The following is a 14,056-nucleotide window of genomic DNA, read 5'->3' on the forward strand; positions in this document are numbered from 1 at the left end:
CTGGAAGACAAAATGGTGGAAATAACTGCTGAGGAGCAGAATAAAGAAAAAAGAATGGAAAGAATTGAGGACATTTTCAGAGACCTCTGGGACAACACTAAACACACCAACAGTCGAATTATAGGGGTCCCAGAAGAAGAAGAGAAAAAGAAAGGGTCTAAGAAAATATTTGAAGAGATTATAGTCGAAACTTCCCTAACATGGGGGAAGGAAATAGTCACCCAAGTCCAGGAAGCACAGTCGCATACAGGATAAACCCTAGGAAAAATGCACCAAAATACATATTAATCAAACTAACAAAAATTAAATTCAACGAAAAAGGGCTTCCCTGGTGGCGCAGTGGTTGACAGTCCGCCTGCCGGTGCAGGGGACACGGGTTCGTGCCCCGGTCTGGGAAGATCCCACATGCTGCGGAGCGTCTGGGCCCGTGAGCCATGGCCGCTGAGCCTGCGCGTCCGGAGCCTGTGCTCCACAACGGGAGAGTCCACAAGGGTGAGAGGCCCGCGTACCGCAAAAAAAAAAAAAAAAAAAAAAAAATTCAAAGAAAAAATATTAAAAGCAGCAAGGGAAAAACAAAAAATAACATATAAAGGAACCCCCACATTATCAGCTGATTTTTCAGCAGAAACTATACAGGCCAGAAAAGAGTGGCAGGATATACTTAAAGTGATGAAAGAGAAAAACCTACAATCAAAATTACTCTACCCATCAAGGATCTCATTCAGATTTGACGGAGAAATGAAAAGCTTTTCAGACAAGCAAAAGATAAGAGAATTCAGCACCACCAAACCAGCTTTACAACAGATGATAAAGAAACTTCTCTAGGCGGGAAACACAAGAGAAGAAAAGGACCTACAAAACCAAACCCAAAACAATTAAGAAAATGGTAATAAGAATATACATATCAATAATAACCTTGAAAGTAAATGGATTAAATGCCCCAACCAAAAGACACAGATACAAAAACAAGACCCATATAAAATCGGTCTGAATGGATACAAAAACAAGACCTATATATATGCTGTCTACAAGAGATCCACTTCAGACCTAGGGACACATACAGACTGAAGGTGAAGGGATGGAAAAAGATATTCCATGCAAATGGAAATCAAAAGAAAGCTAGAGTAGCAATACTCGTATCTGATAAAATAGACTTTAAAATAAAGACTATTACAAGACAGAGAAGGACACTACATAATGATCAAAGGATCAATCCAAGAAGATATAACAATTATAAATGTTTATGCACCCGATATAGGAGCACCTTAATACATAAGGCAAATGCTAACAACCATGAAAGGAGAAACCAACGGTAACAAAATAATAGCAGGGGACTTTAACATGCCACTTAACACCAATGGACAGATCATCCAAACAGAAAATAAGGAAACACAAGCTTTAAATGACACAATAGACCAGATAGATTTAATTGATATTTATAGAACATTCTGCCCCAAAGAGGCAGAATGCACTTTCTTCTCAACTGCACATGGAACATTCTCAGGATAGATCACATCTTGGGTCACAAATCAAGCCTCAGTAAATTTAAGAAAACTGAAATCATATCAAGCATCTTTTCTGACCACAATGCTATGAGATTGGAAATCAGTTACGGGGAAAAAACTGTAAAAAACACAAATACATGGAGGCTAAACAGTGCTCTACTAAGTAACCAAGAGATCACTGAAGAAATCAAAGAAGAAATAAAAAAATACGTAGAAACAAATGACAATGAAAACACGATGACCCAAAACCTATGGGATGTAGCAAAAGCAGTTCTAAGAGGGACGTTTATAGCAATTCAGTCTCACCTCAAGAAACAAGAAAAATCTCAAATAAACAATCCATTCCTACACTTAAAACAACTAGAGGAAGAACAAAGAAAACCCAAAGTCAGTAGAAGGAAAGAAATCATAAAAATCAGAGCAGAAATAAATGAAATAGAAACAAAGAAAACAGCAGCAAAGATCAATAAAACTAAAAGCTGGTTCTTTGAGAAGATAGTTATCAAGAAAAAAAGGGAGAGGACGCAAATCAATAAACTTAGAAACGAAAAAGGAGAAATCACAACCGACCCTGTAGAAATACAAAGGATTATAAGAGACTACTACAAACAACTATATGCCAGTAAAATGGACAACCACGAAGAAATGGACAAATTCTTGGAAAGATACAGTTTTCCAAGACTGAACCAGGAAGAATTAGAAAATATAAACAGACCTATCACAAATAATGAAATTGAAACCGTAATTTAAAATCTTCCAACAAACAGAAGTCCAGGACCAGATGGCTTCATAGGCAAATTCTATCAAACATTTAGAGAAGAGCTAACACTGATCCTTCTCAAACTCTTCCAAAAAATTGCAGAGGGAGAAACACTCCCAAATTCATTCTGTGAAGCCACCATCACCCTGATACCAAAACCAGAAAAAGATATCACACACAAAAATTATAGACCAATATCACTGATGAACATAGATGCAAAAATCCTGAACAGAATGCTAGCAAACAGAATGCAACAACACATTAAAAGGATCATGCACCATGATCAAGTAGGATTTATCCCAGGGATGCAAGGATTCTTCAGTATATGCAGATCAATCAATGTGATACACCACATTAACAAATTAAAGAATAAAAACCATATGATCCTCTCAATAGATGCAGAAAAAGCTTTTGACAAAATGCAGTTCAAAATTCATTTATGATAAAAAAACTCTCCAGAAAATGGGCATAGAGGGAACCTACCTCAACATAATAAAGGCAATATATGACAAACCCACAGCAAGCATCATGAAAGAAATCAAAGATGACATAAACAGATGGAGAAATATACCATGTTCTTGCATTGGAAGAATCAGTATTGTGAAAATGACTATACTACCCAAACCAATCTACAGATTCAGTTCAATCCCTATCAAACTACCAATGGCATTCTTCACAGAACTAGAACAAAAAATTTTACAATTCGTATGGAAACATAAAAGACCCCGAATAGCCAAAGCAATCTTGAGAAAGAAAAATGGAGTTGGAGGAATCAGGCTCCTTGACTTCAAACAATACCACAAAGCTACAGTAATCAAGACAGTGTGGTTCTCGCACAAAATCAGAAATATAGATCAATGGTACAGGATAGAATGCCCAGAGATAAACCCACGCACATATGGGCACCTAATTTATGACAAGGGAGGCAAGAACATAACAGTGGAGAAAGTACAGCCTCTTCAGTAAGTGGTGCTGGGAAAACTGGACGGCTACATGTAAAAGAATGAAATTAGAACACCACCTGACACCATACACAAAAATAAACTCCAAATGGATTAAAGACCTAAATGTAAGACCAGACACTATAAAACTCTTAGAGGAAAACATAGGAAAAACACTCTTTGACATAAACCACAGCAAGATCTATTTTGACCCACCTCTTAGAGAAATGGAAATAAAAACAAAAATAAACAAATGGGACTTAATTAAATGTAAAAGCTTTTGCACAACAAAGGAAACCATAAACAAGATGAAAAGAGAACCCTCAGAATGGGAGAAAATATTTGCAAATGAAACAGCAGACCAAGGATTAATCTCCAAAATATACAAACAGTTCATGGAGTTCAATATCAAAATACAAACAATCCAATTAAAAAAATGGGTGGAAGACCTAAATAGACATTTCACCAAGGAAGACATACAGATGGCCAAGAGGCATGTGAAAAGATGCTAAACATCACTAATCATTAGAGAAATGCAAATCAAAACTACAATGAGGTATCACCTCACACCAGTCAGAATGGCCGTCATCAACAAATCTACAAACAATAAATGCTGGAAAGGGTGTGGTGAAAAGGGAACTCTCCTGCACTGTTGGTGGGAATGTAAATTGATACAAACACTATGGAGAACAGTATGGAGGTTCCTTAAAAAACTAACAATAGGGCTTCCCTGGTGGCGCAGTGGTTGAGAATCTGCCTGCCGATGCAGGGGACATGGGTTCGTGCCCCAGTCCGGGAAGATCCCACGTGCTGCTGAGTGGCTACGCCCGTGAGCCATGGCCGCTGAAACTGCGTGTCCGGAGCCTGAGCTCCACAACGGGAGAGGCCACGGCAGTGAGAGACCTGCGTACGGCAAAAAAAACACACACAAAAAAAACAAAAAACAACAACAACAACAAAAATAAAAACCTAAAAATAGAACTACCATATGACCCTGCAATCCCACGACTGGGCATATACCCTGAGAAAACCATAATTCAAAAAGAGACATGTACCACAGTGTTCACTGCAGCACTATTTACAATAGCCAGGACATGGAAGCAACCTAAGTGTCCATCAACAGATGAATGGATAAAGAAGATGTGGCACATATATACAATGGAATATTACTCAGCCATAAAAAGAAATGAAACTGAGTTATTTGTAATGAGGTGGATAGACCTGGAGTCTGTCATACAGAGTGAAGTAAGTCAGAAGGAGAAAAACAAATACCGTATGCTAACACATATATATGGAATCTAAGAAAAAAAAATGTCATGAAGAGATTAGTGGTAGGACAGGAATAAAACACAGACCTACTAGAGCATGGACTTGAGGACATGGGGAGGGGGAAGGGTAAGCTGTGACGAAGTGAGAGAGTGGCAGGGACATATATGCACTACCAAATGTAAATTAGATAGCTAGTGGGAAGCTGCCGCATAGCACAGGGAGATCACCTCTGTGCTTTGTGACCACGAGAGGGGCTAGAGGGGTGGAATAGGGAGGGTGGGAGGGAGACGCAAGAGGGAGGAGATATGGGGATATGTATGCATATGGCTGATTCACTTTGGTGTACAACAGAAACTAACAGTATTGTGAAGCAATTATACTCCAATAAAGATCCATTAAAAAAACTTAAAAATAATAAAAGCAATATTCATTATGGAAAATCTGCACAGAGGCCTAAGAAACAGTTACTTTTCCTACCATTTTTTTCAATTATGGTAAAATACACAGAACATAAAATTTACTGTTTGAACCATTTTTAAGCGTACACCTCAGTGGTTTTAAATACGTTCGTAATATTATGCAGCGATCCCACCATCCATCTCCATAGCTCATTTCATCTGAAAAACTGCAACTCTATACCCATTAAACCCAAACTCCCCATTCGCTGCTCCCCCCAACTCCAGGCAACCACCATCCTACTTTCTGTCTCTATAATTTTGACCTTTAAGGAGTGTGTTTGAACCGATAAAATCTGGACTTGATCTTTGGTGTGATCACTATATAAATATTCATGATCTCACATACCTCCTTGCTCTCCCTTTGAGCTTTATTGTGGGTTTGTTAATGTCATTTCCATTATAACCACTGTGAGGAGGTGCCTTTACCATAAGGAAACTGTTTGGGACATTGCAATACATAAGTCATCTTTTGGAGGCTTCTTATCACTGTGGTCACTCCTTGATAGGAATGGAATCAATATGGGCACCGGTAATTTCTACAAATGCTTTCATTTTTCTCAAGAATTTTATACCGAAGGGGATTAAATTAATGAATTTGAAAACAAACCAAAATAATATTTTTTGTTTTATCCTTATCACTCTGCCTCAACTTTCGTTGCACTTACATGCTTTTCCAGCAGATACACTAATTCCTTTTGTGACTGGATGCTTTTACTCAGTGGAAAGAAATTAACTTTAGAATATAGTGTTCCCCTGAAAGATACATGGCTGTCCTTATAGTCTGAGGTCTCTGCTTTACATTTGCTGACATTTTGCTTTTTCTGTGCCCAGCTTAGTTTCATGAGGTGTTCTGGGTTTTCCCGTCATATCCGACATGCGCTTTTAGAGGGCCTCTTCGTCATGATTTGGAGACGTGAAATGTAGAAGTTTTTCTAGGGCTTGACTGTCATGTTTACCAGGCTATCAGGTTGCTCTTCGCACAAGTGAAACCACAGACGTAGTGTGTGTGTGTGTGTGTGTGTGTGTTCTGCTTTACATTTGCTGACATTTTGCTTTTTCTGTGCCCAGCTTAGTTTCATGAGGTGTTCTGGTTTTTCCCGTCATATCCGACATGCGCTTTTAGAGGGCCTCTTGGTCATGATTTGGAGACGTGAAATGTAGAAGTTTTTCTAGGGCTTGACTGTCATGTTTACCAGGCTATCAGGTTGCTCTTCGCACAAGTGAAACCACAGACGTAGTGTATGTGTGTGTGTGTGTGTGTGTGTGTGTGTGTATGTAAAGAGAGATTTTTCACTGAAAAAATATGGAAAAAAATCACTGAAAAGTATAATTCTTGTCAAAGGAATGCTCAATCTATATTTTGCCAACGTCAGCAAAACTATTGTATGTTTTAGTGCAGATAGCTTTTTAAAGAAAAGGCTCTATAGAGCACTGATATACAGACACACGGACAGATAGGATGGAAGATGACTTTGTGATCTCGTTGCTGTCCCATGGGCCCAATCTGTGTTCTCATCATACCCTCCTTGGGCTCTGGACTCTGAGCAAAGGCAGTTGCTGTTCCCGTCGGTCCGTCTGCCAGTATGTGCTTATCCCTTTGAGCAGACATCTTCATCCGACCTCCCCATCCGTGGGCTGCTCTGGCCTCCCTCTCTGTCCAGCTCTGCAGGGCCCTTCCTGGTTCCCCAGCAGCCCACTCACTTCCACACACGGCAGCGCAGCGTAGGGATTAGCCAATGGGGCCGACTGCACATTCATTCTTCCTGTCTGTCTTTAAGCAAGTGTTTATAGGCCCTTGTTTTCTGTTTTTTTAAATATTTATTTGTTTGTTTATTTAGGCTGGGCCGGGTCTTAGTTGCGGCATGTGGACTCTCAGTTGTGGCATGTGGACTTCTTAGTTGTGGCATGTGAACTGTTAGTTGCAGCATGCATGCGGGATCTTGTTGCCTAGCCAGGGATCGAACCAGGGCCCCCTGCATTGGGAGCACGGAGTCTTACCCGCTAGACCACCAGGGAAGTCCCTAGGCCCTTGTTAAGCTCATGGGCTTCTTTATTGTACTGCTCTCCCTCGAGCAATTTGTCTGCAGTTACTTCTCTCCATTCCTGTCCTGGGAGGCTGAGTTGTCGGGTGGGAGATGGGCAGAGCACGTCCAATGCCAGTTTGCATCTGATCTTCCCTCCTGTTTTCACGTGGGAAGTACAGTAACGTTTGCCATGTTTTTCAGACACACGTGCTCGGACATCAGGAGTTTTCGTCACCGCTGTTCCAGGTGCCAAGGACTTCAGGTCGGGAGCCCTCGGCTCCTCCTGGGAACCTCCCGCACAGGGGGCTGCCGGGCACCGGGCTGGCCTACCCTACCAGCTCCACGGAAGACCTCCAGCCCGGCCACTCCTCAGCCTCTCTCATCAGAGCTATCCGCGAGGAGCTCCTCCGGCTCTCCCAGAAGCAGACCACCGTGCAGAACTTCCACAGCTGATTGGCCTCACCGTGCAGATTTGCCAAGTATCCGCTTCCCGTGGAAGCAAGACTAAAAGGAAATCAACTGAGCAGGTGTTTGGAAGAGGACAAGCATCTCCTGGGCTAAGGGCCCAAGTAAGGGAACAAGTTGCAAGTTTAAAAGATGCCATAAATCACGTGACAGCCCATGATGCTTTTAGTACGTTGGCAATTTTGTGACCACCTGGGTTCAGTTGAAATTTATGTACTTGTGGCCAAAAGCCAGCAGCACTTCACGAAAGACAAACCACGATTCTAAGCTAATGAAATGACTAAGTTAGTCTCTTTTTTAAAGGCGAAAGATGAAAATGTGTAGATGGTGTAGGGATTAAAGGAATCTAGTATTTCCGTGGGAAGATGTGATTCAGACTGGTTTGTACAATGAACCTGCTGCTTTGTTTTCTGAGAAAAGAGATTTGAAGACATTAACAACTTAATTTCCCTCTTTTCCTCCATAGGAACTTATTTTAATAGTAATATTAACAACATGAATACTAAGACTGTTTGGGAATTTAAAAAGCTACTAGTGAGAAACCAAATGATAGATTGTAGAGCCTGATGATTCCAAACGAAGCCATCAACTGCATTTTCCTTCTACTTCTGGTGCTACAGCTCCAAGAGCCCTTCACCTCGTCCGTGAAATGCAACTTTGGCTTTCTCAATGGAAGGATATTTGGAAGCTTTCATTTTGTTCTAGAAAGGGGAAAAAAAAAAAAGCCTCCCAAAATGGAAAAAGCTTAATATTTATTTGGTTATTCAAAATACATATCAAAATTTAGATTTACATTCTTAATTGTATTTGTGGTTTGTGAATCGGACACGTGCAACTGCCCATTGCATCTCATTTGAGTATATGTCTTCATCCAGGCCAGGCCTAAAGAATGGGGCTTTCAGGAGGTCCTACTGAATCCTTGCACTTTGCTGATGAGTTGCTCCCAAATTATGTTTGAATGAGAAACCTTACATAAGCAAAAATGATCCGTCAAAATTCCTAGGACCACTGAATGGTTGGTTATCCGTGGATGCATTCATGCTAATCACATTCCCCATGTTCGAGACCTGGAAATGAAACTGAGTTCTGTTCAGCCTCTTCGTAATGAGTCAAGAAAGGAAAGAAGAGCTTTGACACCACGAGGGAGAAAAAATGTTGCTTTTAATTTCTGATTTTATTGTCCCTGACTCCATCTAGTGACTGTTAAAACCGTCTTTGCGCCCAACAGAGGGGTCCTCCCACTTGAGATTGACCACTGAAGGAAACATTTCTCCCCTTCCCAAGTGGAGTAAGGAATAGAGTAACAAGGGCTGTTCTGTTTTCTGGGACCTGAGTGAAATGAAGAAGAAAAACAGACTTAGATAACAAATTTCCATGAATCCTTTTTTAATAGATCAACTAATATCTTTAATTAAATAACAGATACACGGGCAGAACACGGGGTTCTGACTGGTCAAAATCTGTGTATCTGTGTCAAATTTTAAGAACCCTGAAGCAGCTAAAATAGGTTCCTAAAGTGTAATCATTGGGTTTCAGAGTCATGTTTCAGCCCTTCCTTAATTAAGCCTGTTGTATAGACTCAGTCTCACAATCCCGGGAAAGTTGGTTCTGGGAAATTAAAATGTAGCCACTTTTCATCTTTGCACCTCTGAAAAAGGGGGAGTGCAGGAGGACAAGTCTCTTGAGGATGCTAAATAAAGGAATGGGAACTCCTTTTTAGGCGACCCTCACAGGCTCCAAAGAGCAGGGGAGAGAAGACCCCGATCTGGGCTTGATGTCTTACCTCTTGGTCTTGGTTTCATACCAGACTTGCCCAGACTGGAGATTCTCCTTGCATGTCATTCAAAAATACCAGGTTTTGGGGCTCCCCTGGTGGCGCAGTGGTTGCGCGTCCGCCTGCCGATGCAGGGGAACCGGGTTCGCGCCCCGGTCTGGGAGGATCCCGCATGCCGCGGAGCGGCTGGGCCCGTGAGCCGTGGCCGCTGAGCCTGCGCGTCCGGAGCCTGTGCTCCGCAACGGGAGAGGCCACAGCAGAGGGAGGCCCGCATACCACCAAAAAAAAAAAAAAAAAAAAAAAAAAAAAAAAATACCAGGTTTCTTGAATGTGTAATTAAGAATTTCAGAGATCCAAGCAGCATTTTATTACGGACACCTTACGGTGAATTCAGATTGAGCGCCAGCTGATGGGGTCAATGCTGGCCCCTCTCCTCCCATTCTACTCTTGGTCCTAAGTGTTCACACGCAGATTGTACGAACATGATTACCTCCTTAGTGCATGGCAGAAATGGGCCTCTGTTTTAAACGGGGCTGCAGTAGCAGTTTTGATGCCTTTCAAACTAGCATAAGGGGATTCTACCTGTATTTTTCTTCTTAGAACCGATACACTCTTAAACCGACGTCAAGACCAAAGATGACGTGGAATAAACAACCGGTAATGTGTGGCGGGTGTGAGCAGGCCGGTGGGATCCCCGGCACTCTTGTGTTGGCCATAAAGCATACTCAGTTTGCACTGTTTGACCTTCACGAGACTCAGAACAGACTAGCTGTCGCGGGGAGCATCACTCAGTGACTACGGAACGAAAGGTCCTCGTGGCAGTCATGCGTGGCTCTGGAGTTCCATTTATGGAAACACCGCAAAATGCAAAGTTAAATTTTCCATCTGTTCTTTTTTCCTCTTTGAAAAGTTCTAGTGGTAATAACAAGAGCTATAAATTTGAGTCAGAGTTTTAGAGAAGATTGTTTGGAGAAATGATCATTTTCAGAATCTACGCAGTCACTAACTGGCTGTGTCAGGTCTCTTCTCTGAGCCTCATTTTCCCCATCAGCCAAACGAGGACAGGCCTCCCCTGCCCGCCTCCCAGGAAATTTCTCATTGAGAGAATCAGGTGTGGTCACGTGTGCAAACGTCCCTTGAGGAGGGAGCGCAAAGCGCTGTGAGAATGTAGACTGTCTGTGTGATTGCGGTGGGATGGGTGATCTGACCCGCTGCGGCCTCCCAGTGAGCGAGTTCACGTGGAGGTAACCAGAGAAAAACTAGAGGCCCCGTGTGACTCCGCTCCCTCTCTCCTGCTTTGCTTTAAATTCACTTCCTTCACCGTTAACTTCCAATTATCATGCATCTTTCTACTCCTGATTTTCTGCTGTTCCTGGCACCAAATAAGTCAATAGGAGCCCTGCCTTCTGAGATCTTAGAATCTGAATCAGACAATACCCATGGCTATAAAAGATGGAAGAAAAGGAAAAATAACGTGGTTTAAACATCAGTACGATTCACTGAAAGTACACAAGTGCATTCGGCACTCAGAAGGAGGAATGGAAGTTGCACATAGGGAAACAGTGGGATCCTGGGGAGAACTCAATGTCAGAAGCTACTTTAAGGAAGACAGGAGCTTCCCAGGCACATGGTGAGACGGTGTGGGAAGAGCCGGATGGAGAAAGTGGGGGAAGCTGCCGTTGAAAATAACCTTGATCCTGATCCGCTCCCATATGGGGACGAAATCCCTAACTGCACGGTCGAGGGAGTTTTATAAGAGGAGGAAGTGATGCTATGAGGATACATTTGCAGGAATACAGCGAGAAAATGACCAGGCTTGGGAAGAAGGTTGGCGGAGGAAGAGATCCGTTCTGAAGGGGAGGGGAGAGTCCCAGGAACTGCTGGATGACCAATGTCAAGTGTGAAAATAGTGAGACTTCTACCGAGGTCTGCTGCTTAGAGCAGATCTCAAGGGTCAGCCATTCGGCCACATTTAATCCTTTGTGGAGCACAGTGGGTTATAAATAAATATATTTGACTTCTTTACAGCTGCCTACACATTTTCCTCCAGATTATACTCAATTTCAGAGCGTGTTTTCATTTTGGTGGTTTGTGGCTTTTGAGCAGCAGGCTAAGCTGTCTTTTGCCAACCAGATTTTTCAGGGCATGAGGCCTGTGACGCAGGGCACAGGTGAAGGGACACCTGGAGGCTTCGGGCTAAAACAGGTAATTCTGTGCTTTATGAGCCTCCTGTTGAACTGTGTATGGGGTCAGTGTTTACTGCGTTTGCACAACTTAGTGCTCCAGTGACCAAACCAGTCACTTGGGCACTGATTTGCATTTGCAGTACTTCGGGAGTTAATCATTAAATACGCTTCTCTGTCCCTTTCATACGAGATTCCTAGACATGAATGAATCTGTTGGTTGGAAGGAGAGCTGGTTAAGGTTCTGGGTGGGTCGGGGGGCTCCAGTGTTACGTACCACGCCCGCTTTCACTGTAGATGTTTTAGCCATTTCATTTCTACCTCCAGAGCAAGCCCCCAAAGCCAGTCTCCAGAGCCCACTTACCCACCTTTGTTCCAGGCAGGAGCGTGAAGAAGTCTACTTCTGCACCTGCATGTAGACCGTTTGAACACAAACCATGTTTTGGGGGGGGGTTTTTTTCAAAGCACGTTTTTATGGGATGGTAACTTGAACTTCATTTTTACGGTTAATCCAGCACCGTCATGGATATTCTCGTAACAGGTGAGAGGGGTTTCTCTGAGCAACTGCTGTAACACACTCGTAAACTGTATTAGGCTTACACTTGTTACCTAGCATACAAGGAGTGTGTGCATTTCAGGTTTCTTTTGATATCCTTGGTGATGTTCAGTGTTTAAACTAGGACTCCTTTCTCTAATTTTATGAAAAAGACTTGAAAACCGAAACCTCACGGTACCATCCTCATTCCATGCTGCGTGTGTAACAGAACACTTGACGATTTATCTTAACACGCAGCAGCATTGACATTTGGGAAAAGAATATCAGATGCCTTGGAAACATGAAACAAAGTTGGGAACCAGTGAACAAGTGAAAGAAGGAAGGAATGTCTCCCTCTGAGGCACTCTGTCCAAATTCCTTTCCCACAGGGTAGATAATCATGCAGGCTCTTTGCTTTTCCTTCTTCCTCTGGGTTTCTCTGCTCTGGGGCCACTTCACATTTAAAGAAAGAGTGGATCAGTAGAAGGGACGGCGAAAATTGACGTGATTTGGGTCTCGAGGTCCCTGATTCCACGGAACCTTTCTGGACAATTTGGAACATCATGAATAGCCCCTTCTCGTGTTCACCAGATTTCCAGCATTCATAACTTGACTCCCTGAGTGTGCAAGGTCGGAATAGTACAGGGCCAGCTTCTAGCCGGGCTGCCTGTACTGTTCCTCCTGCAGATGTCGGGAAGGAAGAGGGGGCACTGGGGGGAACAGAGGCTCCACCAGTGGGCTCGGTTGCTCTAAGCAACAGAGGGTTAATTTCAGAAAAGGGGAGTAGAAACTCTCCACTTTGCCCTCCTCCGGGGCACAGTCTAGGGAGCATGGGAATTGGGCGAGCCTCGCCTTTACGGGAAAGGCTGCTTAGCCGAGCCGCTCTGAGATGCCCACTTGTCTCCTGCGATGTTGTCAAGGTCCATGTTCTTATGACTCTTCCTGCACCCTCATTCCTAGATTATGAGTATTAATGTACGAAAATATGCAGAGTAAATTGAGGACACTCGTGGCCTCAATACTGCAATTTGAACTTGACAATCATGGTTTGCTGGTCTCAAACGGGCCCTTAAATTTCAGTATGGGTATATGATTTAGTAATCGAACCCTCCCTTCTCTTTGCTGGTTATGTTTCTACCCTTCAATTAGCTGCACTGTTTTCTAATGTGCTGTAGAGTTTTTGAGATAATTTATGCAAGTGTTTGGTTTCCATGTTTACAATTTATACAGCTTTCCTAGCATTTTAAATGGAAATGTCAATAAATGCTATGAATTGGTGTCAAGTGATATTTTCTGTTTATTTCCTTTGCAACATGATAACTGTCTCATTTGCAAAACGTGAAAGTTGCATGAGATGTTTTTCTCTAATTTTCGTGTCCCTCATGAGAACACCTAGTACTTTCATTTTCCAAAGAATTAAGTTGAAAGCAGTCTATTCAGTGCGCGGAATTTGCAGAATTGTCACTCACATTGGTTGGTGCCACTCCTTTCTACTCAACTGTTTTGCTTTACGGCTCCCCACTAATCAAATTGATGCTTCCATTAAGAGCAGATTCATTTTGGAATTAAAAGATTAGGACTACAGTCTAGAAAGATAACTGAGAAGATCGAAGTTTGTATAATCTTGAAAGGTAATAGGGTAAACTTGGAGTTATTTATGAAACTCAGGGAAGTAAAAACCCCTTGAAACTGAGAAAAACAAGAGGAACTACAAAACACAGTGGAACACAACAAAGGAATGAAGTGTGGAAACCTGGATAGGATTCTAGAACAACAAAAGTTATCAGTGGAAAAAATGGTGAAATCCAAATACAGTCTATAGTGTAGTTAGCAGTATTGTACAGAGGTTCATTTATTGATTCTGCTAACTTTAATATTAGGGGAAGCTATGTAAAATGTATACAGAAACACTTTTTGCAGTTTTTCTCTGAATCTAAAATTAATTGAAAATTTAAAAACTAATCTGGTACAGATAAAGCCCATAGGCCCTTGCAGAGGCTAATAAGAGCCTGCCGTGGGCATCCATGACCCAGAACTTGCCTTGCTTCTCAAGGCAGTCAGCTCCTGCTGAAGTGGAAACCACAGTTAACAGTTGCAAGTCTTGGCAGAAAATAAGCCTTCATGAAGGAAAGTTCACAGGAT

At 42.4% G+C, this 14,056-nt stretch overlaps 1 protein-coding gene across 2 annotated transcripts in view; it reads left to right on the forward strand.

The window, feature by feature from the left end:
* Positions 1 to 11,221, forward strand: part of KIAA1549 (KIAA1549 ortholog) — a 146,361-nt gene extending 135,140 nt beyond the window's left edge. For both annotated transcript variants that reach the window (XM_028489705.2, XM_055084809.1), the window contains one exon: positions 7,159 to 11,221. In XM_028489705.2, the coding sequence (XP_028345506.1) occupies positions 7,159 to 7,410 (252 nt within the window). In that variant the 3' untranslated portion in view covers positions 7,411 to 11,221. The remainder of the gene's footprint in view (positions 1 to 7,158) is intronic.
* The last annotated feature ends 2,835 nt before the right edge of the window (positions 11,222 to 14,056 follow it).

This window comes from Physeter macrocephalus, chromosome 5 (genome assembly GCF_002837175.3).
Source record: "Physeter macrocephalus isolate SW-GA chromosome 5, ASM283717v5, whole genome shotgun sequence".
Classification (NCBI taxonomy): domain Eukaryota; kingdom Metazoa; phylum Chordata; class Mammalia; order Artiodactyla; family Physeteridae; genus Physeter; species Physeter macrocephalus.